Source organism: Astatotilapia calliptera, chromosome 7 (genome assembly GCF_964374335.1).
Source record: "Astatotilapia calliptera chromosome 7, fAstCal68.1, whole genome shotgun sequence".
NCBI classification, from domain to species: domain Eukaryota; kingdom Metazoa; phylum Chordata; class Actinopteri; order Cichliformes; family Cichlidae; genus Astatotilapia; species Astatotilapia calliptera.
In genome coordinates this window covers 13,893,592-13,918,287 of record NC_137428.1, presented here as the reverse complement: position 1 = coordinate 13,918,287, position 24,696 = coordinate 13,893,592, and the positions used below count along the sequence as shown (strand labels likewise).

Here is a 24,696-nt window from a genome sequence, read left to right as displayed (position 1 = left end):
ACTGCTGAATAGTAGCATGTATCAAATTCACGTGTGTATATTTTAATTCCAAATTTTTTGGTAGCTGCAGGAGGGAGAAATCTGACTTTGTGCACTAAAACTAACACTCACGTGATCAAGCAATTATTCAGCAGAGATGCTCTTACGTCTAGCTCTCTTCTCCACTCACCCATGATGCTGTAGGTAGTGATGTAACACTGCACATGTCAGAGTGAGCTGCTGTGTGAGCGTGTGTGTGTGTGTGTGTGATGGCAACATTACATCAGTATGCATCAGTATAAACAACTGACTTGAGATCAGTCTCTTTTGTGTTTTGTGTTGTGTCCAAGTTATTATAGTTTTTTTTTTCATTAATATCTTCATTGAATTAATTCCTACTCTGAGCATTCTAATATGTATACAGAGATGAAAAGTAAGGAAAAAGAAAAAAGGGGCTGACTGCAGATCATCTTAATGTGCAGTTCTCTAATTAAGCATGTTATTTTTCGTTCAGCTGCCTAACAAATTTAAAAGCACCAAATTAAAATCACAAGAGGCTTTTTATAGACAGATCCTCAGGAACACAACACAGAGGTCTTATCACTTTAGATTACTTATGAAAGAGTCCCAAATATTCTGAAAGAGTAGCATTACCTGTTTTTGCGTTTGTGCTGATATGCTGTGTTTGGTCTTCATTGAGTATGTTACTGTGCATTATGACCAACTTCATGGACATCTTCATTTTAGACTTGTCTGTGTTGCAGACGTCTTGGGGTGAGAGAAGAGCCTTTTTCCTGGGAACACTTTGGGAAAAAAGACATACTAACCTTTTGTTATCAGTTTTAACATTTAACATGCTTTATGAGACCTGTAGAGTCTGAGATGTTGCAGTTTCTCTGAATATTACAGTCTGACCTTTGAATACATTTTTTTAGGATGTCCACTCTTAGAAAGATCAAGATCACGGGTGATGTCTTTCCTTCTTGGCATTGTGTTAACACATGGACTAAGTGCTTCAGTCCAGCAAACTACCAAAGCTCATACTCATCCCGCTCTTGCTGATGATCAGTTAGTTTATTTGATTAGCAGCACCCGATTGTTACTTACCCTTTGAATTCCTATGGAAACAGTAAGGATCTACTTCAGCTTTGTTTTAAGACCTTCTAAGGAGCAGATGCTGTTTTTATTATAACCTGAAAAACTTGAAATAGGGCATACTTTCTTTTCCACATGACTGTACATAGCATACATTAGGGGTGGGGGGAAAAAATCGATACTGTGTAGTATCGTGATATTTTGTTTGCTAATAATGTATCGATACAGGGACAGCAGAAATCGATATTTTGTTACAAACAATTTGCTCTGACTTCAGAGTATGTTGATCAGCTCCTTTTTCTGAGCAAGAATCCTGACATTCCTTCACTGTCCAAATGTGTTTAACTTTTTTTTGGCAGCAATAAACATGACAGTTTACTTATTTTAATTTAAGACATGTTTTATTTTAATTAAGTTTAAAACTTTTTTTATGTAATGTAAAATTATATTTTGTTTTAATTTACTTTCAAAGTCTTCAGTTGCTGAATGGGCTGCATAGTTTTCATAAATTGCATAGTTCAGAATAGCTATAATTGTACCAGATGGTTGCATTCAGTTAAATTGGACTAGACTGTAATACAAACCGTTCAGTTTGTCAACAATAAAGCTGACTGAAATGAGAGAAAGACTGAGTGTGAGACTTTGATATTAGATAAAATGAATATTGATAAAGTTCACCTTTATGTACAGAATCTGAATATCGCAAAATATTTTAAAAAATTGCAATAATATCGTATCGTGCGTTAAGTATTGTGATAATATCGTATCGTGAGTTGTATAGTGATTCCCACCTCTAGCATACATTGTTACATTTGAAAGGAAAATGGTGTGGCACACGGTCCCGTAAAGACTAAAGAGTACTGTAAATAACAGGGTTGGAGCAGATCTGCCTTTTAAACAGCATGACTCCATTTCTAAATTACCCTGGCCTCTCTGTCTGCATTGTGTTCTGTAAAATATAGATTCATACTGGCACATTATAGACGACATGAAACAATAATTCTGATATTTTTGCCGTGTGCCATTATAGACAAATACCCACATAGCAGACAGGTCTGGCATAGATGGCACTGTTTTTGTAATGGCATGCCATATCTGGCCCAATTGTGGTGTGGTTTATGTGGCCCAGGCTCATAGAAAACAGGTCTTCCCTAGATACAGCATCAATTGGCACTTCTGACTAACTGGTGTCATGGTAGGGTGTAGGTCAACCAGATGTGGGCCAGGTCTGGCAATGATGGCACTATTTATGTTCCTGTTTTCCTGTTTTAGTTAGAAGACCCAAATGCCACGTTGCAATACTATACTGCTATGGTAGCCAGTGTTTCAAATGCTGGTTTGACAGGTTTGTGAGTGTACACTTTGTCCAAAACCTAGTGAGGGTTTACTCATGTTTACCACTTGGTGGCTGTAGCTCAGGAGGTAAAGCAGGTCACCTACTGATCGGAATGCTAGTGGTTCGATACCTGGTTCCTCCAGTCTGCATGTAAAGAGTGTGAATGTGTATGAATGTAGTTAGGAAGCACTCGGTTTAGAGAAAGTGTGTGATTGGGTGAATGTGGCATGTTGTATAGAGCACCTGGAGTAATCCGGGAGAGTAGAAAAGCGCTACATAAGAATCAGTCCATTCACTGTCTGAACAGAGTTTCGTCATGTTACTTTTGTGCTATTATGTTCCGGCACATTGTTGTTATTACATGGCTTGATTGAGGTACACATTAGGCTGACATCTGGGGCCAGAGCTGAAACTGTTCTGGGCCAGCACAGGACCAGCAGTGTGTCTGCAACTGGCCTTGTGCTGGACCATGTATGGGCCACATCTGGCAAACCAGATGTGGGCCACCAAAGGGCCGTCATTTTTTGTGGTATGTGGGCAATGTGTAAGCACATTGTGTGGGCCAGATCCGGGCCATACCAATTTTGCTATGTGGGTAATATTTAGGTCCGGCCATAAAGACAAATACACCACATTTAAGTAAAGTGCAGTAATTTCCTAACTTAGTACATGGAAAGAACATCTTCATTTCAAATAAACTGTTTTACCATTTAAACCGTAACGTGTAATAACCTAACATAAGTATTTCTAATAATAAAAATAATTCTACATGTAGATGCATTTCTTTTCTATTAGCTGGTTCCTAAAGCTGACAACTAAAACTATGGACTGATTGATCTAGAATCAGGCATTGCTGTATAGACATTAACTGGTCATGTGGATAATGATTAGCTGCAGCCCTAGTTAGATTTCCAGAGTATCCATGCTATAACACATCACTAAACGAGTGCAGGAGCCTAAAGTATGAAGGCATGTCTGGTAGAATGTACATTACATGTTGTTGCAGTCTCCAACTGAGGGTTCAATCTGAGATGCTGAAATTCACCAATGAATGAATGGTCAAAATTCTCATGCGCGTGTGTGCATGTGGTGTGCACAAACCAGATTGTGAGCTGCAGAAAGGTGGGGGGGAGTCTGAGGAGGAGCTTATTTAGGCTTACATAATGGAAGTGCTAACCTAACCTGACTCTGTGTGTGTGAGAGAGAGTTGTACAGGCAACACGCTCTCCATTTCTCTCTCTCAGTCGTGCACAGCAGGGTATGAGAGCTGATGGTTTATTGATGCCTAGCGGCTTGTGTTGGTGTATGCATTTTATAGACAGAGTGAGAGGGGAGGCATTGTCACAACACTGCTGTCGTTTAGCGAGGGAACGCATCTGAAATCCAGCAGTGGTAAGCTGTGTAGGTATGGAAATAGCTGCTCTGCATCAGGGTTACTCCAACAACCTCTATTCGCCTCACTACCAGGTAGGATCATTCGTTAGATTTATTTATTTATTTATTTTTAGCACATCAAACTGAGAGGAAAACCTTCAGTGCTGCAGTCATTTTCTAATACAGTAGTATCTCTTGGTCATTGTAAGCAGGTGAATGATCCTTGCCTGTGCCTGTAACCTATTGGATAATTCTGTATTTTGTGCTTGTTTGTGTGTCTTCATGTGTTTATGCATTCAATTTGGACATTATCATAATAGAATTAAAAAAAACTCTGAAGCTCAGCTGCAGTTAATATCACAATGTGTAAATGTGCAAATGGAAACATGCTCTAAAAGGCTAGCATGAGGTTTTTATAATGTATTTATTTTCTTTTTTGTTTCAGCAAAAACATAGACTTCAAAGTCATACTCGTTAATTAATTATTGACTGGCGCTGTTCTAAAGCAGCTGATATCACAGCGCTGTATGTGTCCGAGAAGCGCTTTGAAGCTTCAGGAGTGATTTCAGATGTGTTTGGAATCTCTGCCATGTGACTCAAATGGGAAACAAAAAAGTTTTCTTGCAGTAAAGTTGAAGGAATAGATCTTTCTGGGGCTTTTATTTTTAGTTCCAGCTCATGCTGCTGTCTGCTTGCCTCTTTGGTCTGCTGGTGTATTTTAGGTATTACCTCTGGTCTCACTCTTAGTGACCCAGATATTCTTTTTTTCTTACTGCAGTTTTCTTGAATGCAAACCAAGGAATGCAACGATCATTTAGAACAAGATGTTGAATATATCTGTGTGTTTTGTAGAGCTCAAAAATGTTGCTGGAATTTAAATAAGGGAGAGAAGGAGAGAATTAAACCATAGACACTCATGTGTGTGGTCACTGACTTAAAGCTTTGGGGATTATCCCAGCCAGTAAATACCTTGATAATTGATTAGATGGGGATTCAGATAAATTGACAGTCACTACTTTCAGCTTCTGTGCTTTATGGACTGTTTTTCACCTTTGCTTTCATTTTTTTGTGAAAGAAAGATCATAAACATGTCTTTAGTAGGACAGGGATTTCTGTTGATATATGGACGAATGAGAAGTGGAGTTTTATATTGTTAACTGACTGTTACATACGCAATGTTATGAAGAAATCCAAAATTAATTATCCAAAATTAAGGTTTTTTTGTTTTTTTTCTTGCTTCATTCTCTTGGTATTGAATTCTGACTTTCCTTTTCCTGTTTAAGGTAACTTCTTTGTTTGAGCTATTTATGCATAGCATTTACACAGGTAGGCCAAACACTCATATCCCTCACTAGTGATAAAAAGCCTGAAATGAGACATTTCACACTGAAGTAATGAGGTAGAAGAACAAAACCAAACTCTTTAAAATTGCAGAGCATCACTGTTAGAACAAAAACTCCTTTGAGTAATTGCAGCTTTAATTACAGCCAAGATGAAATAAGCATAAATACTCCAGACGGGATCCAAAAATCACTGACCAGCACACAATTGCAATATTTGTTTGTTTCCTCTAGAGAAATAATAATAAGGATCAGGTGTAATCTTGTATACCTGTAGTCCCTGTGTCTTTCTCACCCTCTTTCCTTTCTTCCATCTTGCTCCTCTTCAGCTTGAGGCTTTGAAACAGCAGAACTCCAAATATCAGGAAGAGCTCAGTCTGTCAAAAGAGGGGAGCAGCTCAGAAAACCAGCGTATTGGCGTCCTCTGCAAGGAAATGTGAGTACTCATGATAACTAATGTGTTTTTTCCTGCCTCTTGCTGCTGTAAAGGTGACCCCCAGCCAGCCAGTTCATTAGTTTGGAGCTGCTAAATTTGTCCTGGGGGCCAAATGTTCATTAAAAATCCAGTCTGCATTTTCAAGCTCTAATTCCGCTCAGTAAGGACTGTGTGAGAATGTGGCTTGACAGTTGTTAGTTGTTACCTTAATGGGTCAAAAATACTTTTATTTTTATAGCTGAAATGTCAAATGTGCTGTTGAATTGGCAACATATGTAACTCTCTAGAGAGATGCTTCCACTTGTAAATATGCTCTAAATTGTTGTGGAAAGTACAATTAGTCAGAGCATGCTGTTGTGTGATAATGGATGTGGAGGACAATGTACAATACTGTTTAGAAACACAGCAAAGAAAGCCCATTTGCGTAGTACTCCTATTAAACATTCCTGAATCATGACACCTGACTGGAAATTTAGATTGAGTGTGCATTCATTATTCAGGTTTGAGATCCTTAACTGTACAATCCACGTTATGGTTTTTACATTTCTGGATGTATATGTTTGCAATGTTTTTGACAGTGTGTCTTCACAGATGCTTAAAAAGTCTGAGAGCCATTTATGCAAAATTAAGGCCTTAACTATACTTAAAAATGTCACAAAATGTGATCCTGAAATATCTTGATTGAATCTGCAGTTTTGTCGACACAGTAATCTCACATGTCAACTTTTGGCTGCTTGCTCATTTACATCAGGTCTTCACAGCAGGTAGCTCCGCATGTTTGATTCGGCAGATGTTTTATGACAGCTGCCTTTTCTGATGGGATTTACATCGTCTCCTGGGATTGAACTGATTGAACATGGAAATAATAATCAACCCCTTCTTCCAAAAATAGTAGAGAAGCTGTATGTGTGAAAATAGTGAATCATGAACCTTAGCCACATGATCCTTATATCTTGACTTTTCTCTGCTCAAGTTCATTTAAAACATTATCTGAATTAAAATTGGACATTTTTTTACAGCGTGTTATCTACATTATTAATTCCTTCTATGTGTTTGGTGTTGACATGTAGATGTGGAAAGTCTTTCATTTGCACTGACTCAGCAGTATATCTTTGGTTGTAAGCTGAAACATGGTGCTTTTGATTCAGGATAAAAGTATTCTCTCTTCTTATGGCATATTTTTTCTTCTTTTCTTTTCTGTTTTTTTGTTTCTGGTGAAGTTCCAGTCTGCCGCTGAGCTCTATTTATAGAGCTTGCGTTTCTGTCAAGCTGTCAAGTACCTCTGTGTACATGTGTAAATATGTAGTGTCCATGCGTGTGTTTTTGGAGCCTTTACATCATCCTGCCACACGTCCCCTTGAGTCATCAGAACCCTTAAATTGCAGAGCTCCACATGGATTTAACTGGCTGGATTATAGTCATCAATATGTAGCATGTAGAGGCAGCAAATGGAGATGAAAAATGTCAACAAATGACATCAGTGACAGTGTAACGGTTCCAGTCTCCTCAAGCACAATTTTGTCTTTTTTTCTGCCTTTGCCTAAATAATTGAAAATAAAAGCTCTCTAAATGGATGACTCATGTTACAGTCTTATATTGTTGTTTTACATTTTCTTTCCCTCCACCTCCACCCCGCCTTGTCCCAACAATGTTTTCCGCCATCCTTTTTGAGGCACGTCCTTCCTCACTCTGCTCCTGTTATGTAATCCCTCCTCTCCTCCTAGGACCGCCTGGCTCCGACAAGGCTATTTCTCTTGTTGTGACATCAGCGTGTGTGTGTGTGTGTGTGTGTGTGTGTGTGTGTGTGTGTGTGTGTGTGTGTGTGTGTGTGTGTGTGTGTGTGTGTGTGTGTGTGTGTGTGTGTGTGTGTGTGTGTGTGAGAGAGAGAGAGAGAGAGAGAGACGGCAAGAGAGACGGCAAGAGAGAGGGTTTTCAGGCTTGTACGGAAACAAGGTGGCTTTGTGCTATGAAAGAACAGCTGTAAACATTGTAGCTCACATACGTGTCATGATTGTGTTATTTTGGTGCTGCTGTAATTTTATCTTTGAAGGCCAAAAATATTGTTCATTAACTTCATTTGGTTTACATATTTTTTTATGCTTTCATTTCTTTCACTTTTTCTTTTACTGTTAAAACGGTCACACAGGGGGTGTTAAGATAGAGAACTCAGCTGTAGGCCACCTGCGTAATGGAAGAGTGCAGAAAATTGGATTTGCAGTATAAATAAACAGTTCAGATGATGTTTATATTTATCACAGCTGTGGGATTCATGAAAGCGAGAGATGATTGTCTGAAATCAGCATCAAAATTAGCTTTGCGAAGAAAGTATTCAGTCATAGTCTTGTTTGAAATAACACTCTTGACAGCAAGCAGACACACTACATGAGACATGTCACTTATTTTTCAGGCTGTTCTTTCTTGTAAATAGATGGCTCATTATGTGAGAATATGTATGTCTTCAGAGTGTACTTCTGTATGTCTTTACACTAAGAGAAAGAATACACTTATGGGGGCATTTTTTTCAGGTTTTAGGCAAGTATGCAGCCGTTTTAATGATCCAGTCCAGTTGAGATCAAATTGTGCTTTATGTGGAATATGAATTAAAGTGATCATGCATTTAAATAATCATCGATTTCCTGCAGTGTGAAGGCAGCAAAAGATATTTAGATCTGTAAGCAGGGTCTGTCCGTCTTTTATCTAAAGCAGGAGTGGTAAACTCATTTTACATCATGCCCTATTTTTTACTATCAAAAAAAAATGTATTGTAGAATTAGAATTTAGAAATATAATTTAGAATAGATATTCTATTGTTAACAATGACAAAAAAACTGTTTGCTGTTATTCAACTGCTAACCTGCTGATATTTAGCAGGTGAAATGTTGACATTTTCCTCATCTCATTTAATTATTTTAGCATGTTAAAATGAATAATTAGTACCTAACACAAAGCACAACTGGAACTGAGACGAGAGGTTTGTGATGTCCTCTGAACACAGAATATGCAAAAAGAACTGCACAGTGGAGCGCACTGTTGTGTTAGAGTGCAGGATGCTATAGAGGCATGGGGAATGTAATTATACTGCAGACAGCTAAATATTTCACCCAGATGGTGCTGTGATTGGGCTATTAGTCACACATAGCTTCAGAGTTTTAACTTTGACACAAATCCTAAGAATGACCTACATGGGGCTAAACTCATTTTCCTGAACAAATCATTTAGTTCCGGCATCCAAAAATATCCAGATTCATAAATTCCCTGACAACACTGTCTATGCTGCTGTCTTTTTTATATACAGTGGGGCAAAAAAGTATTTAGTCAGCCACCGATTGTGCAAGTTCCCCCACCTAAAATGATGACAGAGGTCAGTAATTTGCACCAGAGGTACACTTCAACTGTGAGAGACAGAATGTGAAAAAAAAATCCATGAATCCACATGGTAGGATTTTTAAAGAATTTATTCGTAAATCAGGGTGGAAAATAAGTTTTTGGTCAATAACAAAAGTACAACTCAATACTGTGTAACATAACCTTTGTTGGCAATAACAGAGGTCAAACATTTACTATAGGTCTTTACCAGGTTTGCACACACAGTAGCTGGTACTTTGGCCCATTCCTCCATGCAGATCTTCTCGAGAGCAGTGATGTTTTGGGGCTGTCGCAGAGCAACACGGACTTTCAACTCCCGCCACAGATTTTCTATGGGGTTGAGGTCTGGAGACTGGCTAGGCCACTCCAGGACTTTCAAATGCTTCTTACGGAGCCACTCCTTTGTTGCCCGGGCGGTGTGTTTTGGATCATTGTCATGTTGGAAGACCCAGCCTCGTTTCATCTTCAAAGTTCTCACTGATGGAAGGAGGTTTTGGCTCAAAATCTCACGATACATGGCCCCATTCATTCTGTCCTTAACACGGATCAGTCGTCCTGTCCCCTTGGCAGAAAAACAGCCCCATAGCATGATGTTTCCATCCCCATGCTTCACAGTAGGTATGGTGTTCTTGGGATGCAACTCAGTATTCTTCTTCCTCCAAACACGACGAGTTGAGTTTATACCAAAAAGTTCTACTTTGGTTTCATCTGACCACATGACATTCTCCCAATCCTCTGCTGTATCATCCATGTGCTCTCTGGCAAACTTCAGACGGGCCTGGACATGCACTGGCTTCAGCAGTGGAACACGTCTGGCACTGCGGGATTTGATTCCCTGCCGTTGTAGTGTGTTACTGATGGTGACCTTTGTTACTTTGGTCCCAGCTCTCTGCAGGTCATTCACCAGGTCCCCCCGTGTGGTTCTGGGATCTTTGCTCACCGTTCCCATGATCATTTTGACCCCACGGGATGAGATCTTGCGTGGAGCCCCAGATCGAGGGAGATTATCAGTGGTCTTGTATGTCTTCCATTTTCTGATGATTGCTCCCACAGTTGATTTTTTCACACCAAGCTGCTTGCCTATTGTAGATTCACTCTTCCCAGTCTGGTGCAGGTCTACAATACTTTTCCTGGTGTCCTTCGAAAGCTCTTTGGTCTTGGCCATGGCGGAGTTTGGAGTCTGACTGTTTGAGGCTGTGGACAGGTGTCTTTTATACAGATGATGAGTTCAAACAGGTGCCATTCATACAGGTAACAAGTGGGGGACAGAAAAGCTTCTTACAGAAGACGTTACAGGTCTGTGAGAGCCAGAGATTTTCGTTGTTTGAGGTGACCAAATACTTATTTTCCACCCTAATTTACGAATAAATTCTTTACAAATCCTACCATGTGGATTCATGGATTTTTTTTTTCACATTCTGTCTCTCACAGTTGAAGTGTACCTCTGGTGCAAATTACTGACCTCTGTCATCATTTTAAGTGGGGGAACTTGCACAATCGGTGGCTGACTAAATACTTTTTTGCCCCACTGTAGTCAAATAGTGTAGTGTAGGTAGGTTAGTTGTAAAGCACTACAGTATATAAACTACTCCTTTTAAAATAGGACTGTGTCATGAGTGAATGTAGGCAGCAGACACAGAACAACACGTGTCTTTCTTAGTGATGAGAGCTAATATGTAGATTAGCTCATCACGTTTCACTACTTTAAGATTTAGGATTGTTGTGCAAAATGTTTGACTTTTTTGGTTATATTTTCAGAAACTACTAAACTAATAAATGTCAGAGATCAGTTTCATCACAATCATGGCTGTATGAAAATTGTCTGTATATACAGCATATAATGTACACTGACAATCTCACATTCAGTTTACACTGAAGTCAGGTCAGTGGTCAGTGGCCATTGCTCTTGGCACAGAGGGTTGTTCATTTTAGTTGTAGCCTGATCTCTTTATATCAGAGAATATCTTAACATAGATTATGTACATTTTAGAAAATGACGTCACGGTGGTGGTTTGTCCTTTATACTGTCAATATCTTGAACTGTGCCTCCCATAAGAGATTTCGGAGACCGAAGAAGTCACTTGGATGAGCGACGAAACGTTTCTCTCACTGAAAATCGTACATCTAGATGAACAGAATCAACCTTTTGGGATTTACTTACCTGGATAATTGAGCATACATCAAAACATCTTAAACTGTGGTGGCCCTATACCTCCCTATATTTGTACTGCTAACTTCATGACCATTAATATGTTAAAGCCTCACCCAGGCCCAGAGAGCTAGGTTTGTGAAAGAGCTTCTGAAAATTTTCTGTGCTGCTTTTGTGGGAGGGGCAAACAGCACTCTCTGATCGTCCCTGCTCAGACATCACAGACATAGAAATAGCTTTTCTAAAGTCTGAGAATGGTTTCCAAATATAAATCCATCGTGTTTTGAAACAATCCATTTGAAGTAATGGTTAACTTTTTTTTTAAGATCCACTGAGCATTTTTACAGATATCTCTTATTTAGTGACAGTTATAGACATGAACTGAAAGTTCAGAATTCTAATTCAGAAATAGGAAAATAACAATTGTTCAAATATCACAGCTGGGTAGAAAAGCTGAGTCCATGAGCAAGTTGAGTTTTCATAGTTAGCTCAGACATGTCTGAATAACAGCTGGACACTGCTGTAGAGATTTTTGTAATCAGTAAAGAATAGAAGAAATAGGTTAGTGAGGTGTTTACACAAACTGCACATAACCACAGTTCCTGTAGTGGAGGCCAGTGTGTTCTTAGGGACATACTTTTTTGGTTTCTCAGCACGACCAATGAAAGACTGCACTGAAGTTTGTAGAAAAGAAGATGGCCTGAATATGATGTAATACTTAAGCTCTTTGTAGCTGTTTCTACACATTAACTCCAGCCCTGAACTTTTCTATGGTTTACAATGGGTTATCTTCTCAAAATTTTGGCTCACTCAGTATCTGGAAATTTCAAATAGTAATCAGCTACAACTGTCTGTGTTGTTAATTGTTAACAATCCAAACTGGTGAGTCATACAGTTGTTATGATGGAAGGTGTTGAATTTGACTTCTAGCATATAATCAGCTTTTAGCAATTTCACATTGGCTTTATTATTTTCAGGTCAAGATCCATCAGTAAGATCCATCAGTGGCTTTGCACTTTAGTGTACTTTCACATTAGCCTCAGAATCAAGCCTGTTGCCTCTGGTTGATGCCATATGTAGCTCTCAATCACCATTTGGGTTGGCTGCTTGGTCAGTGCATCTCCTGTAGAGAGATGCGATTTAATGGGAGAACATGTACAGCTTATAAAACAAACAGCAATATGAATGTCTCCTAATAACCCCTGTGTGCTTTTATTTACTTCAGATGTTGTGTGATCATATTATAGTCTTTAGATTAGGGAGTATCAGCTGGCAAGGACATCTTTGAGAGTTGAAGGGAACTAATGGGTGCTCAACATGAACATTTCATCATTGAAATTAGGGGTGCAACGATACACAAAATTCACGGTTCGGTTCGATACTTTGGTGTCACGGTTCGATATTTCGATACAAAAAATGTTCATGCTTTTTTAATTTGTCATTTATTAAAATTATAAATATATATTTTAACTCAAAAGTACAGTTTTTATATTTAATGTTGCTGAAACAACAAAGTAATAAAAAAAATAAATCTCTCTGATCGAGAAATCACTCATCTTTGGAAAAGAGAGTTTATTACAGAGAAATGGCTCTTTCCAAAATAAAAGCTATACTATAAGCTTCTTCTGGGCTATATTCTCAGCAGCATATTAAACATATCAGGTCCCCATAAGGAGAATCATGTGCTAACGGCTGTCTAAATGACTCGGGTAAAGTTTGTAGCATGCGTGCTTGTTGTTTTTGTCTACTTCCACTTGTCTTTGCACTAGGATGATGTCGGTGTAAATGTGCAGTCATATTCATTGTGTTCCCACTAGTGCTGTCAGCGTTAATCTCGTTGAAATGACATTAACGCCACAACACGGCAAATCTCCGTTAACGAGCTACCGTGAATCGCCCCGTGCGTGGGGCTGGATGGCGTCAACACATTAACGAGCTGACTGTGCTAACGCAGTAGTTCCCACCCATGTAATTGAGCATTGCGTGGCACATCCGACATACTGTTTTACTTTTGTCCATGACGCGCTTACCTTCAGGGTCATACTTCACATGAAGACCAAAATAGTTCCAAAGGCCAGATCTGAATGAGGGTGGGGGAGGTTCAATTTGCCATGTTAGCTTCTGTCTTGCTAGCTTGCGCTGCGCTTAGTGGATCTGCACTCGACAGTGCAGCCTAGGCGGAGTAGTCAAACGCAGATCCACTGAGCTCTCAACACAGACAGCATCGTCAGAAGAAAAGTTGATAAAATAAATTAAAAATTTTGTATTCATCGATACATATGCGTACCGAACCGAAAGCACTGTATCGAACGGTTCAATATCGATACGAGTATCATTGCAACCCTAATTGAAATGTATTCATCATTTACAAAAATAGCCTCTAATATATTTGTTGTGTATATCAGTAATGATTCTTGTAGCAGTACAAAGTCATTAAGCATTAGAATATTTAGCCAGATGTGTATTGGATATGCTTACTTGGGTTTGTATAGGTGAGATGTTAACAGATGCGAATATCTGGGAATCACCAGATTTAAGCATATAGCAGTGTTGGTGACACAGACATCACTGGGACCCGACTACACTGCCTTTAGTGCAGCCCTCAAATGTGTGAATTGTCTTTTCTTTCCCTAGTGAGGAGCTGAAGCTGGCATCCCACAAGTCTCAGCATCCTGATGAGGTATTGACCTTTTTAACTTTCTTATTATGTAAATGCTTTTCCTTTATCCTGTTAGAGATCAGGGTTTTGGCCTAATGAGGTTTTATCTCCTGCTGTGACTAAATTGTTGAAGCTAAGACGGGTTTAGATTCTATTTAAATACTTCTATATTTTGTCTGTGTGTGTGTTTACGCCTCAGCACAACGAGGATCACAGCTGTCAGCAGCCAGACATGAAGACCAGGTTAGATACTATGAAATATGTTCTTCAAATTTTGAATGTTGATTTTCTGACTTTTTAATATATTTTCCTGTTTAGTTTTTAAACATTGAACATAGAATGTTATAGTGTTCGTCACTGTATCTCTCAGTAATTCCTCTGCTGATGCATCTAAAACTAATGTAACAACCTATAAAAGACTACAGCCAACATCAATAATGATGTCATATCTTTCATTTTTTAGCAAATAACCATTTAACTCATTTTTAAAAAGTGAAAAATTAGTTGTTTCCCAAAGATGAGGGGCAGCACCAAATTCCTCTATAACATAAATAATCATTAATTGATATGAATATGTATGAAAGTATGACTCATGCAACCCTACTTTAGTAGAGTTCAAGAATACAATGAACTCAATGTGAAAATGAACACACTTGGTCCCCTTTAACTCTTCAACTATAAACTAGCACAACACAGTAGCTATAACAACAAAGCAGCTAAACAAAGATACACACAAAGCCATCAAAACAACACTAAACAGCTTCTGAAGTCATTATCAGGAATGACCAGAAATAAAACCACAGTATTATAATGTTTTCGTTCCTTAAGTGCTGGTTGATTATTCAAATATTGACATCAGGAGATTGATTCCTTTGGAGATTTGGAGGGTAGCTTTAATGTGACGTGGTTCCTCTAATGGGACTCCCTTCTGTACTTACACACATCCCTCTGTTGACTGCTGGACTGTTTTTTCTTATCAGAGATGAGCCAGCGTTACATCTGTATTGTAGTCCTGGTAACAGAGCTGATGAAGAGCTAAAGTGTGAAACTTGGTGTGAAAGTCTGTAGATAAAAATCAAAATCTCTCTGGTGGTAATTTGCTGGTTTGTTGCTGAAGGTTTAATTAAAGACTGGGAAAAAAGAAGTATAATAAGAGATTGTAACCAAGTAACTTGCTGACTAACTGATTGTTGGCTCCAGCTTCCTACTCGGTCAACAGCTATGAGTGCAGGATTGATCTCTGATCATCAGGATATAAGAGGCTGTGTGACCAATGTCATTTTTGCACATCTGGATGTTTTCTTCAGAAAACAACTAGCTTTAAGAAGTTTTTATCAGAGTCAACTGGTAATTTTATACTTGCAGTTTTTATGTCCTGTTCACCACTTAAAATTGAGATTATTAGAGATTAGTTTTAAAAAGTGCTTCAAATAACTCCCCACATAACTGAGAGGAGAGGTTTTAAGATTACTCCTGAGGAGACAGACTTGCATCTAGAAAGACTTGATTGCTATCTATTTGAGAGACTCACTATGAACAAAGTCCTCTTCCAGTCATTATCTTTCATATTAATGTTCTGGTCAAACGACCAGGGGCAGCATAATGCTGGGATCCTTGGCACTGTGCCTCACAGCAAAAATGCCCTGGGTTTGAAATAACCACCCAGTTTGGCTGTCAAGTGGCGTATGGACGATCTACATGTGACTGCATGGGTTCTCTCCAGGTGCTCAGTACAAAAACATGCACATGAACTCGTCGTAAACGGCCCTAGGTGTGAAAGGTTGTCTATGTATCTGCATTAGTCCAGTGAGGAACCTGGTGATCTGTCCAGGGTGTAACATCCCTTTGGTCCCATGAAAACTAGGATAGGCTCCAACCAACCCTGAAGTGGATAAACCGTTAAGAAAATGGAAGGATTGTACAGCATAGAGTATAAAAAATAAATAAATGGACAAAGATATGACTATTACAAAAGCAGAAGAGCAACCTCTGAATCTTTCAAATCATAAGACATAAGGGCACTCTTTGTTTAAATAAAAAAAGAAACTCAACTGAATATCTTTGGATATTAGACTTATAGTCAGGTAAACCAAGCAATATAAATATGTCACTTTGGGATTTAGTTCCAGGCCACGTTGCATTAGTACTGTGTTTTTTCTTTTAGTATTCCCAGATTTGCTCTTAGTTGGATAACATTTGATTTTTTTAAAATGTAATTTTAGTTCCTTCATCTATTTACTGTGACGCTGTTTGGTCTTATTTTAAGCCTTGTCTAAGTCTTGAAACAAAAGAAGCTGTGAATATCACTTCTGTGGCCCTGTGCCAGTCATAAACAGAAACACTGTGTTTTTAGTGATCAGGATATTAAAACATCCCACCACTTATGGAGACCAGTGACTTAAGTTCCGAGTGAAAGGCACAGTCTAACATCAAAGACAAATATGTGGTGTAAGATCAGAGTGAGGAGCAGAGTGAAGTGAAGTCAAAAAGATGTAAGATGAACTGGCAGCTCTGCAGTTTTGGCTCGAGGGGAATGGCAAGGTTGCATACAATTAGAGCAGAAATAATAGATGTGGCGGGAGAGAGTGTTTTAAAGTAAACATTAAGAGACATGAGAGATGATTCAGTAAAACAAACTGCTCTCCTTCTCTTTGGTTTGTCAAGACTGCTGGAACGGATATGTTGCCGGAATGTCAGCTGGTTGCTACTATTCTGTTGTAAGTGTTTTTTGGCAATCGGTGATAAAATCTGCTAAAATACAGCTAAGATGATTATTCAGGTGCTACAGCTTTCAGACTCTGAAAGCCCCAGTTTATATGGGAAATATTAAAGTTCATGACAGCACGATTACTACACTTGTTCGGAGGGGTTGCCAGAAGAAAGCTTCTCTCTATAAAGAGAGCTTTGCAAAGTTGCATATGAACAAACTGCAAAACTTCTGGAACAATGTCCTTTGGACAAATGTGAGCATAGTCAAGCCAAGTCAAGTCATTTTTATCTATATGTCACATTTTTCAAACAACAGAAGTTGAACCAGTGCTTTACTGATACACTTATTTGCCAGGGCTCCAAGTACTAAGTTCTAAAACTGGTAAAAACAATTACAAAACACAGACCTCACAGGGCAACATGACAAGGATAATAACTCATTTCCAACAATGGTAAAACAATGATTCAGGATTCAGAAGACTTTATTTATCCCCAAGGGGCAATTAAGAGACTGACCTTGCCGACCGTACATACAATACACAAACATCACATTGGGGAGACAGGTCAGGCTAGGTAGCTGGCCGGTCAGCCGCACGAGCAGCGACCCGGAACCGGACAACAATGGAAAATGCACAACATGAGGAAAGACGAGGAGAAAAAAAGAACTCCCCCCAGACTGAGCTCCAACAGGGAGATCAGTTTGAGAACAGAAAAAACACCTCAGCACATGAATCATCACATCTCACAACATGGAAGACATAAGCTTTGAAGGCGTATGGAGGGGGTGGGGGGTGAGTGTAGGTCTGTGTCAGTGTACATGTGTATATGTGCGTCGGTGTGTTTGTGTTCCGTGTTCAACCGAGAGAAAGTGTCCCTTCACCTGGTTAAGCAAAAGTCAACAATCTTCGGTCGACGCGGGTGAGGAGGGAGAGAGTCATAACAAACAGTCTTATTATCTAGGGAGAATTGTTATGAGCATCCAGCTGGCGCCAGGGGGGCCACATGAGATGAAGATGGTAGTTGTTTTGGTTAGTGCGAACAAACTGCTTCCAATTTTACAGTTGGTCTAATGTCCGTCACTGGCCACCAGGTCTCTCAATTCCCGTTGTTCTTCTTCAAGATGTTATCCATATTACGTTTAAAAAAAAACCACACAGTCTGAGTACTCACAGCCCTGCCAATCGTCTATCATGTCGGCAACCCTTGTGGTATTTTGAACAGCTGTAGTTGCTTCTTATTCTTCGATAAGCCAGGTCCAAGCCAGCTCCAATCAGCTAGAACTCTGTTACCGTAGTTCCAAATTGGTAGATGTCATTCAAAGTCCTCCATCGAGAGTGTCGCCAGACACACGACGCAACTGACCATCGAGTATCCGGCAGCAAACGTCTCTGCAGGACAATCGGGCTCTCCCAAGCCCAGGAGGGTGTCAATTCCGTTAAGGGACCAGTTGATCAAATCCATAATTCTTCTTTATGTTTTTAGAGAACAAGTCTGGGAGACTCTCTTAGGGTTAGAGAATAAGCAAGACTATACGAAAGACATGAGAAGCCAAGCAGGAAAGATAAGGGAGAAGGAGAAAGTGCGACCGCCTCCGTCAAGCGACTGAGATGTGTCAGTAAAAGCATGAATATAAAAAAAAAAACATTTATTCCAAATAGTCAAGAACAAAATTTAATGGTAGCTCTAAATAATTTTGGACTAGCATACTATCATGTGATGACACTAATAAATATTCTGCTATAAAAGGGGTCTTGTCACAATTTCAGAAAGAGAGCCATTTAAAGAAATGAGTTTATTCCTTGCCTTGGATTAATACTGAGTGTAAACAGCTTATGAGACTCAGAGACCAGTTACTTAAAAAATTGTTACAATCTGGATTAAATACCGATCGATTAAGTTTTATATCTGCAAGGATTAAAGTCACACAAACTTTGAGAATTGCAAAAGCAAATTTTTTCATGACTAATTAATAGTGCCAAAGGAAATTGTAAGCTAATTTGGGAAAATATTAACAAACAGTAAGCATAATGCTGATAAAGACCTTGAACTTAAATTTGCCAGTGAACTGGTATCCGAGCCTCTCAGCCTCGCTACTAAATTAAATGATTTTTTCCTTTCCATTTCCAAGTACCATTAATGAAATTGCACAATTGTTTTCTAATTCTTGTGACCTTCAACAAAATATTGGGAATACCGACACCAAAGAGGATGTTTCTTCTCAAGATTCAAAGTTCAATATTCAGAAAATGAAGTAGAAAATATAATCTCTAAATTAAGAAGTTCTAAAGCAAGGGATGAGTTTGGATTTGATACCAATTTCTTGAAGCATTATAAATCTTATCTTTTGGTGCCTGTGACCAATCTTATTAATTTATCAATCACGCAGGCAGTTGTTCCTCTGAGTTAGAAGGTGGCAAAAGTTACACCAATTTAGAAATCGGGTGATAAATCAGACCCTGCTAATTATCAACCTATTAGCATACTCCCTATCTTTTCAAAGATTGCAGAAAAGTGGGTTGCTAATTCTATCATGGAACATGTTAATGACTCCAATTAGTTGTGCAACGGATCAAATATCTCATGGTTCGGATCGGATTACGGTTTTAAGTCACGGATCGGATAAATTTTCGGATCAGCGAAAATAGGAAAAAAAAGACAAAAATTTCATTCCACGCACTTATATAAAAATAAATTAGGGTGCAATATGGACATTATGGACAGTGCTGGGCATCCTCTGCACACGGCCATAAACAGCCAGAGGAGTCTGTTCAGTGAGAGGTTGCTTCTCCCAAAGTCAAGGACGAGCATACTTAAAAAGTCCTTTGTCCCACACGCCATCAAACTGTTTAACTCCTCGCTGGAGGGGAGAGGGAGGGGGAACGGGGACAAAGGAGGGGGGAACAAGTAAGCTGTAGTGCCTTTTCCCTGTGCAATAGTTTTTGTTAATATCCAATGGTGTAATAGACTCACAAAACTTGAAATGTGCCGTTCCCTTGTATTCTTATTCCTATTTATTCTATTTATCCCTTTTGTATTCTCTATATTTATACATGTGTATATGTGGTATATTTCTGCTCACTGTGCTACTGGAAACTGAATTTCCCAGAGGAACCCATGGGATTAATAAAGTTTCATCTAATCTAATCTAATCTATTGGGCGGTACAGGGCTTTGTATCTACCACTCCGCTGTAACTTTTCCTGCTCATACGTGCTTGGAACGATCTTGTCACTGAAGTGGACGCGCAACGAGATATCATAGCGTGGCTCAAGCATGTTCATCATAGTTTACCATCATCATCAACTTTATTTATAAAGCACTTTAAAACAACCACAGCTGACACAAAGTGCTGTACATTGGAACTGTAAAATAAAATTACATGAGATATAAATAAAAACAAATAAAAGAAGAGTGAAATCATTAATTAAACAACTACTTCAATTAAAAGAGAAACTAAGTCTCACTGAGGTTAAAAGCCAAGGAATAAAAGTGGGTTTTAAGACGTGATTTAAAAGTGGACAGTGAAGGGGCCTCTCTAACGTGCAAGGGCAAATTATTCCATAATTTTGGAGCCACAATAGAGAAGGCCCTGTCCCCTCTGAGCTTCCTCCTGGATCTCGGTACCTCCAGGAGCAGCTGGTCAGCTGACCTGAGAGACCGACAGGGTATGTGGGGATGAAGAAGCTCAGAGAGGTAAGGCGGGGCAAGACTGTGAAGGCATTTAAAAACAAACATAAGAATTTTAAAATTAACTCTAAAAGACATAGGCAGCCAGTGCAGAGAGGCTAGCACGGGGGTTATATGCTCTTTTTCGAGTTCCTGTTAGGAGTCGTGCAGCCGCATTTTGAACCAGCTGCAGAACCCCTTGTGCAAAACCCCTTGTTTTGCACAACGGAATACGGCCTCCCGTCTGCAGCTAAACACCCCAATAGTTTTTGTAATAGCTGTAGCCCAGTCGGATTGGGCAGCAAAGGCCTGCTTAAATGCCGCAAACTCCTCTGCTCCTCCACTTGGACCGCTAGCGGTGGCCATAACTATCGCTTGACAGACTGACCACCATACACATATTTTCTTTTCTTCTTTTTCGAATCTTCGGATCACGTGCGTTCCAAACCGTGGAGTGGGATGGGTTCGGATTATGGATCAACCGTGATCCGTTGCACCACTAACTCCAATCCGGGTTTACACCCTATGCAATTTGGATTTCGCACTCTTCATTCAACTGAAACGTCTGTTTTTGTTGAGAGAGTGAAATCTTACTTAGACAAGAGCAGTTATGTTACAGCTGTTTTTCTTGATTTCAAGTGTGCGTTTGACACTGTGAATCATCTTAAGCTCTTGTCTAGGCTGTCAACATTTAACATTAGTAATCACACCGTTAAATGGATACAGTCTTATCTATAAGATAGAAAACAATGCATGCAAATAAAGAATAGCAAGAAACTGGAAATAAAAAGTCCTTTCACTGTTTACTCCTTGTACACATTTTTCTGCAGAGAAATTGTCTCAAATGTGGAATCAGAGGGGGACACAAACTTCCAGAAATCCACTGGAGCCTTAATCTCAGACAAAGACCGGGAATTAGAAACTCTGAGGAATGAGGTACTCACGCTCAACTTATAGTATCTTGGACACGCTACATTTGTCCTGTGTAATGCCAAATATGTAAGGTATTTGTCTGTCTCTATCGGCAGATCACGGTGCTGCGAGGAGAAAATGCCGTGGCCAAGACCCTGCAGTCGGCCGTGGAAACGCTAGAGAGAGACAAAGCTCAGCTGCAGAGCCGCGTTCATAGTCTAGAGCAAAGGCTTATGGGAGCACAAGCCTCGGAGGAAGGAGACAAGGAACTCCCACCCTCTGGTGAGAAAATACCTCAGTCTTGTATCTGACAAGAGATACAAAAAAATAGTTTGTGTACTCTTTTTCTTGACTTTGACATACTTTTGCAGGTGATGCAGCTCTGGAGCAGCTGAGGGAAGAGAAGGAGTTTGCAGAGGGACAGGTAAGACTTGCTGCTAACAGAACTGATCTCATTCTCGGTTTCCAGTTAATGTTTGCACACGTTTGCACACATGACCCCAGCGTCCTTTAAGAGGAGATATGTGTGATTTTCTCCATCAGATCAACTTCCTGAATAGTGTGATTGTGGACCTGCAGCGGAAGAACGAGGAGCTGAAGATCAAATTGAAGAAGCTTGCTTTGTCTGAGTTCAATGGTAACGACGGGACTGATGGGTAAGAAATATACTGTTAAAAAAATGTAACTAATGAGCACAAACAAATCATCTAGAATTGATCAGCTAGACTAATTAACTAGTTTTTCAATCAAAAGTGCCAATCAATCTCTCTTGCTTGTGTAGGCAGTTTTCTGCTGTTCTCGCTTATTATAATTGAGCAAAGCTTTTAGTTCAGACAGACAATTGACAGAAGTTGCAACGCGCGTTTGCGCACATATAAAAGGCACTGTTTTTGTCCGCTAGAGTGACATTTCTTTGGAGGTGGAGGAACACCAGAGTAATTGCTTAAAGGAGCTTGCTTCTTTGACATCTTTAAGAGTTCTAAACAAATGTCTGTCCTCCTCCAGAAAATCTTATGTACGCAAACGCGTGTTGCAACTTCTTATCTGGTGCGCGTCTTTTATTTTGACAGCGAATGTGCACCTGCGGACCACTTACGTGCACCCCTGGTCATAACAATTAAAACCGCTCCTGGACCACCAGCGCACTTGACTCATCACATTGTTGTCTAACACTTTCAAGGAAAAAGACTAGGAAAACACTAGTGTAGTATACAATGATTTACATACAACATATTCAGATAAAAACCCATGGCCACAGCTTGTGTGTTTTCGCTTTTCTCTATAACGTAGGTTTGATGAAGGCATATCTAAGAGAGAGAAGAAGGCAACCCCGCGTCTCTTCTGTGACATCTGTGACTGCTTTGACCTCCACGACACAGAGGACTGCCCCACTCAGGCTCAGAGCCCCGACTCTGTACCTCACACCACCTACCATGGCAACCCTGCCGTTGAAAGGCCCTACTGTGATATCTGCGAGGCCTTCGGACATGCCACAGAGTCCTGCAATGATGATCAGACCTTCTAGAGGCTCCAGGTGTTTTATTCTCCTTCCCCTTCCTTTTGCTTCCTCGCCTTAAAAAGTTCAGTTACCACCGTTTCCTCTCCTGTTCTTTTTTCCCCACAGTCCAACCCAACATGTCTGAATATAGCCACTGCAAATTTTTCCATAATGTATTTTTATACCGTATTTATGCATATCAGAAGTAGCCACTGTCCTGGTCTGAATCCTTTACTCTGCAGCTCCATTCTGTGTCATGAAGAATGCTCGTCCAAATACTGTATGCTGCTTTGGTGCAATATTGATGTTAATAACAAAAGGAATCCGTCCTCTGCACTTGTCATTTTTAATGTTTGTTTTGCATTTCAGTTTCTCTAAAATAACTTCGGCTGAATTTGTTGATGGTCAGCAAAGGGAAGCACAGTTGAATGAAGGGAAGATGAAGCACCTCTCCACTCTGTTTCACATAGCTCAGTGTGATGCTAGAAACCAATCACACTGATGCTGCCATAACTTTTTTTTATGTTTTAATGCAATATTTTGTAAAGCCCTTTTAATAAAAAAGGGAAAAATATTTTTGGGAAAAAGTAATTATAATAATAAAACTGAAAAAGTTGTAATGTTTTGGTGGACATATAGGTGAAACAAGAAAAAAAAATCCATGCACATCCTCACCACTATATGGGGCAGGTGCTGAAGAAATGCATAAATACAAAAAACGAATTAACAGCTGGCGTACTGCAGAACGCCAGCTTTATTTATTTATTGCATATTAATAGTGTGTAGCATACATGCTCTTCATCACACAGTGAAACAGTTCAGTGCCATCTTAAATCACCTGTGATTATACTGCCATCAGGTTACTTTGCCATCAGCAAGTATAAGCAAACTTTTAACGGGGCTCTCTTCATAATTAGATCCAATAAATATGATTAATATTAAATGGCCCAAAGCTCAAAGCACAACAACACATGAATCCTTGAAGAATACACAGAGATTTCAAAATGATCTAACATGGTAATGCAAGGAATTGTGAAAAAGTAAGAATGTCCATTTCTGAAGTGTGTATGAGCTGGATTCATTTTTTTTCTTTTTTTCAATATTAAATCTTTGTCGTTAAGTTGCATATCATTCCTACTTTGACAAGGAAAAGCAGACAAATTTTCCTCAACACTTTGTTTCAAGTGCATATATTAAAATAGACATTTGGAATATTATTACTAAATTCTTATAATGGTAATTATCATAGTTAGTATTCTAAAAATACTGCATCACTGTAAAAAAATTTTTGTTCTCAGAATATTACAACTTTTTCAATAAATCATTTGGCTTTATTATTTAAAATGTTATACAGACATTTTTAATGAGGGGATTTCTTTTTTCTTAAATAATTTATTTTCATAATATTGCGTGTATTTTCAAAATGTTACGGCACGTTGTTTTCTTAGACTGTTGCATTTACTTTAGCAAATTAATATTATATTATAATAGTAAGATATTTTTTCTTAACTTTATTCTCATATTCTCACACGACCCCTTATTCTCAAAACATGATCACTTTATCATAAAATATTATGATAAAAGTGATCATAAAATAATATTATTTCTTGTAATATTTCATATTTTTTCTTAAATTTGTCACAGATTTCCAATTAAAATAGTTCAGTTTAATATTTAAAATAATTTTGACTTAATTTGTTTAAACAGATTTAGCAACCTAAGTTCTAGTAGTAACCTAAATGCTGACAATGTAAATATTTTCTGATATGGATATAGTTCAATCTTGACCTTGGAAATGGTACTTTCCAAAAAATAATAATTTCAGGCCCTTTTTTCAAAGCATGGGTTTACCTTCACACGTACTTTTTTCAGTATAAAGTTTCATTGCTTAACTAAATAACACAATTCTGTCTGTTTAGTAACTGCTGAGCTTTTCATTATAATCTCACATTGTTCTTATTTCTAAGAGATTTTTAAGGACCATTTCCTGAGATGCCTAAAAGTTTACAATTTAAAAGTTGCCTGCAATATTGTGACGAATGGGGAACTTAATCAAAAGCTACTAAACAGATCTCATGGTTGGGTTTCAACAGCTTTTTCAACATCAGGAATAAACACATTTTCCTGTTTAGTCTCCCACAGGTTGATATGTTTCAAACGATGCAGTAGAAAGTTACT

At 38.9% G+C, this 24,696-nt stretch overlaps 1 protein-coding gene across 4 annotated transcripts in view; it reads left to right on the top strand.

Moving 5' to 3' along the window:
* Window positions 1–23,138, top strand: part of clip1b (CAP-GLY domain containing linker protein 1b) — a 45,121-nt gene extending 21,983 nt beyond the window's left edge. For 3 of the 4 annotated variants that reach the window (XM_026173062.2, XM_026173064.2, XM_026173061.2), the window contains 8 exons: window positions 5,454–5,560; window positions 13,710–13,755; window positions 13,934–13,977; window positions 20,939–21,044; window positions 21,137–21,302; window positions 21,392–21,444; window positions 21,564–21,676; window positions 22,311–23,138. In XM_026173062.2, the coding sequence (XP_026028847.2) occupies window positions 5,454–5,560; window positions 13,710–13,755; window positions 13,934–13,977; window positions 20,939–21,044; window positions 21,137–21,302; window positions 21,392–21,444; window positions 21,564–21,676; window positions 22,311–22,545 (870 nt within the window). In that variant the 3' untranslated portion in view covers window positions 22,546–23,138. The remainder of the gene's footprint in view (window positions 1–5,453; window positions 5,561–13,709; window positions 13,756–13,933; window positions 13,978–20,938; window positions 21,045–21,136; window positions 21,303–21,391; window positions 21,445–21,563; window positions 21,677–22,310) is intronic. The other variant, XM_080304108.1, reaches the window with a different exon arrangement.
* The last annotated feature ends 1,558 nt before the right edge of the window (window positions 23,139–24,696 follow it).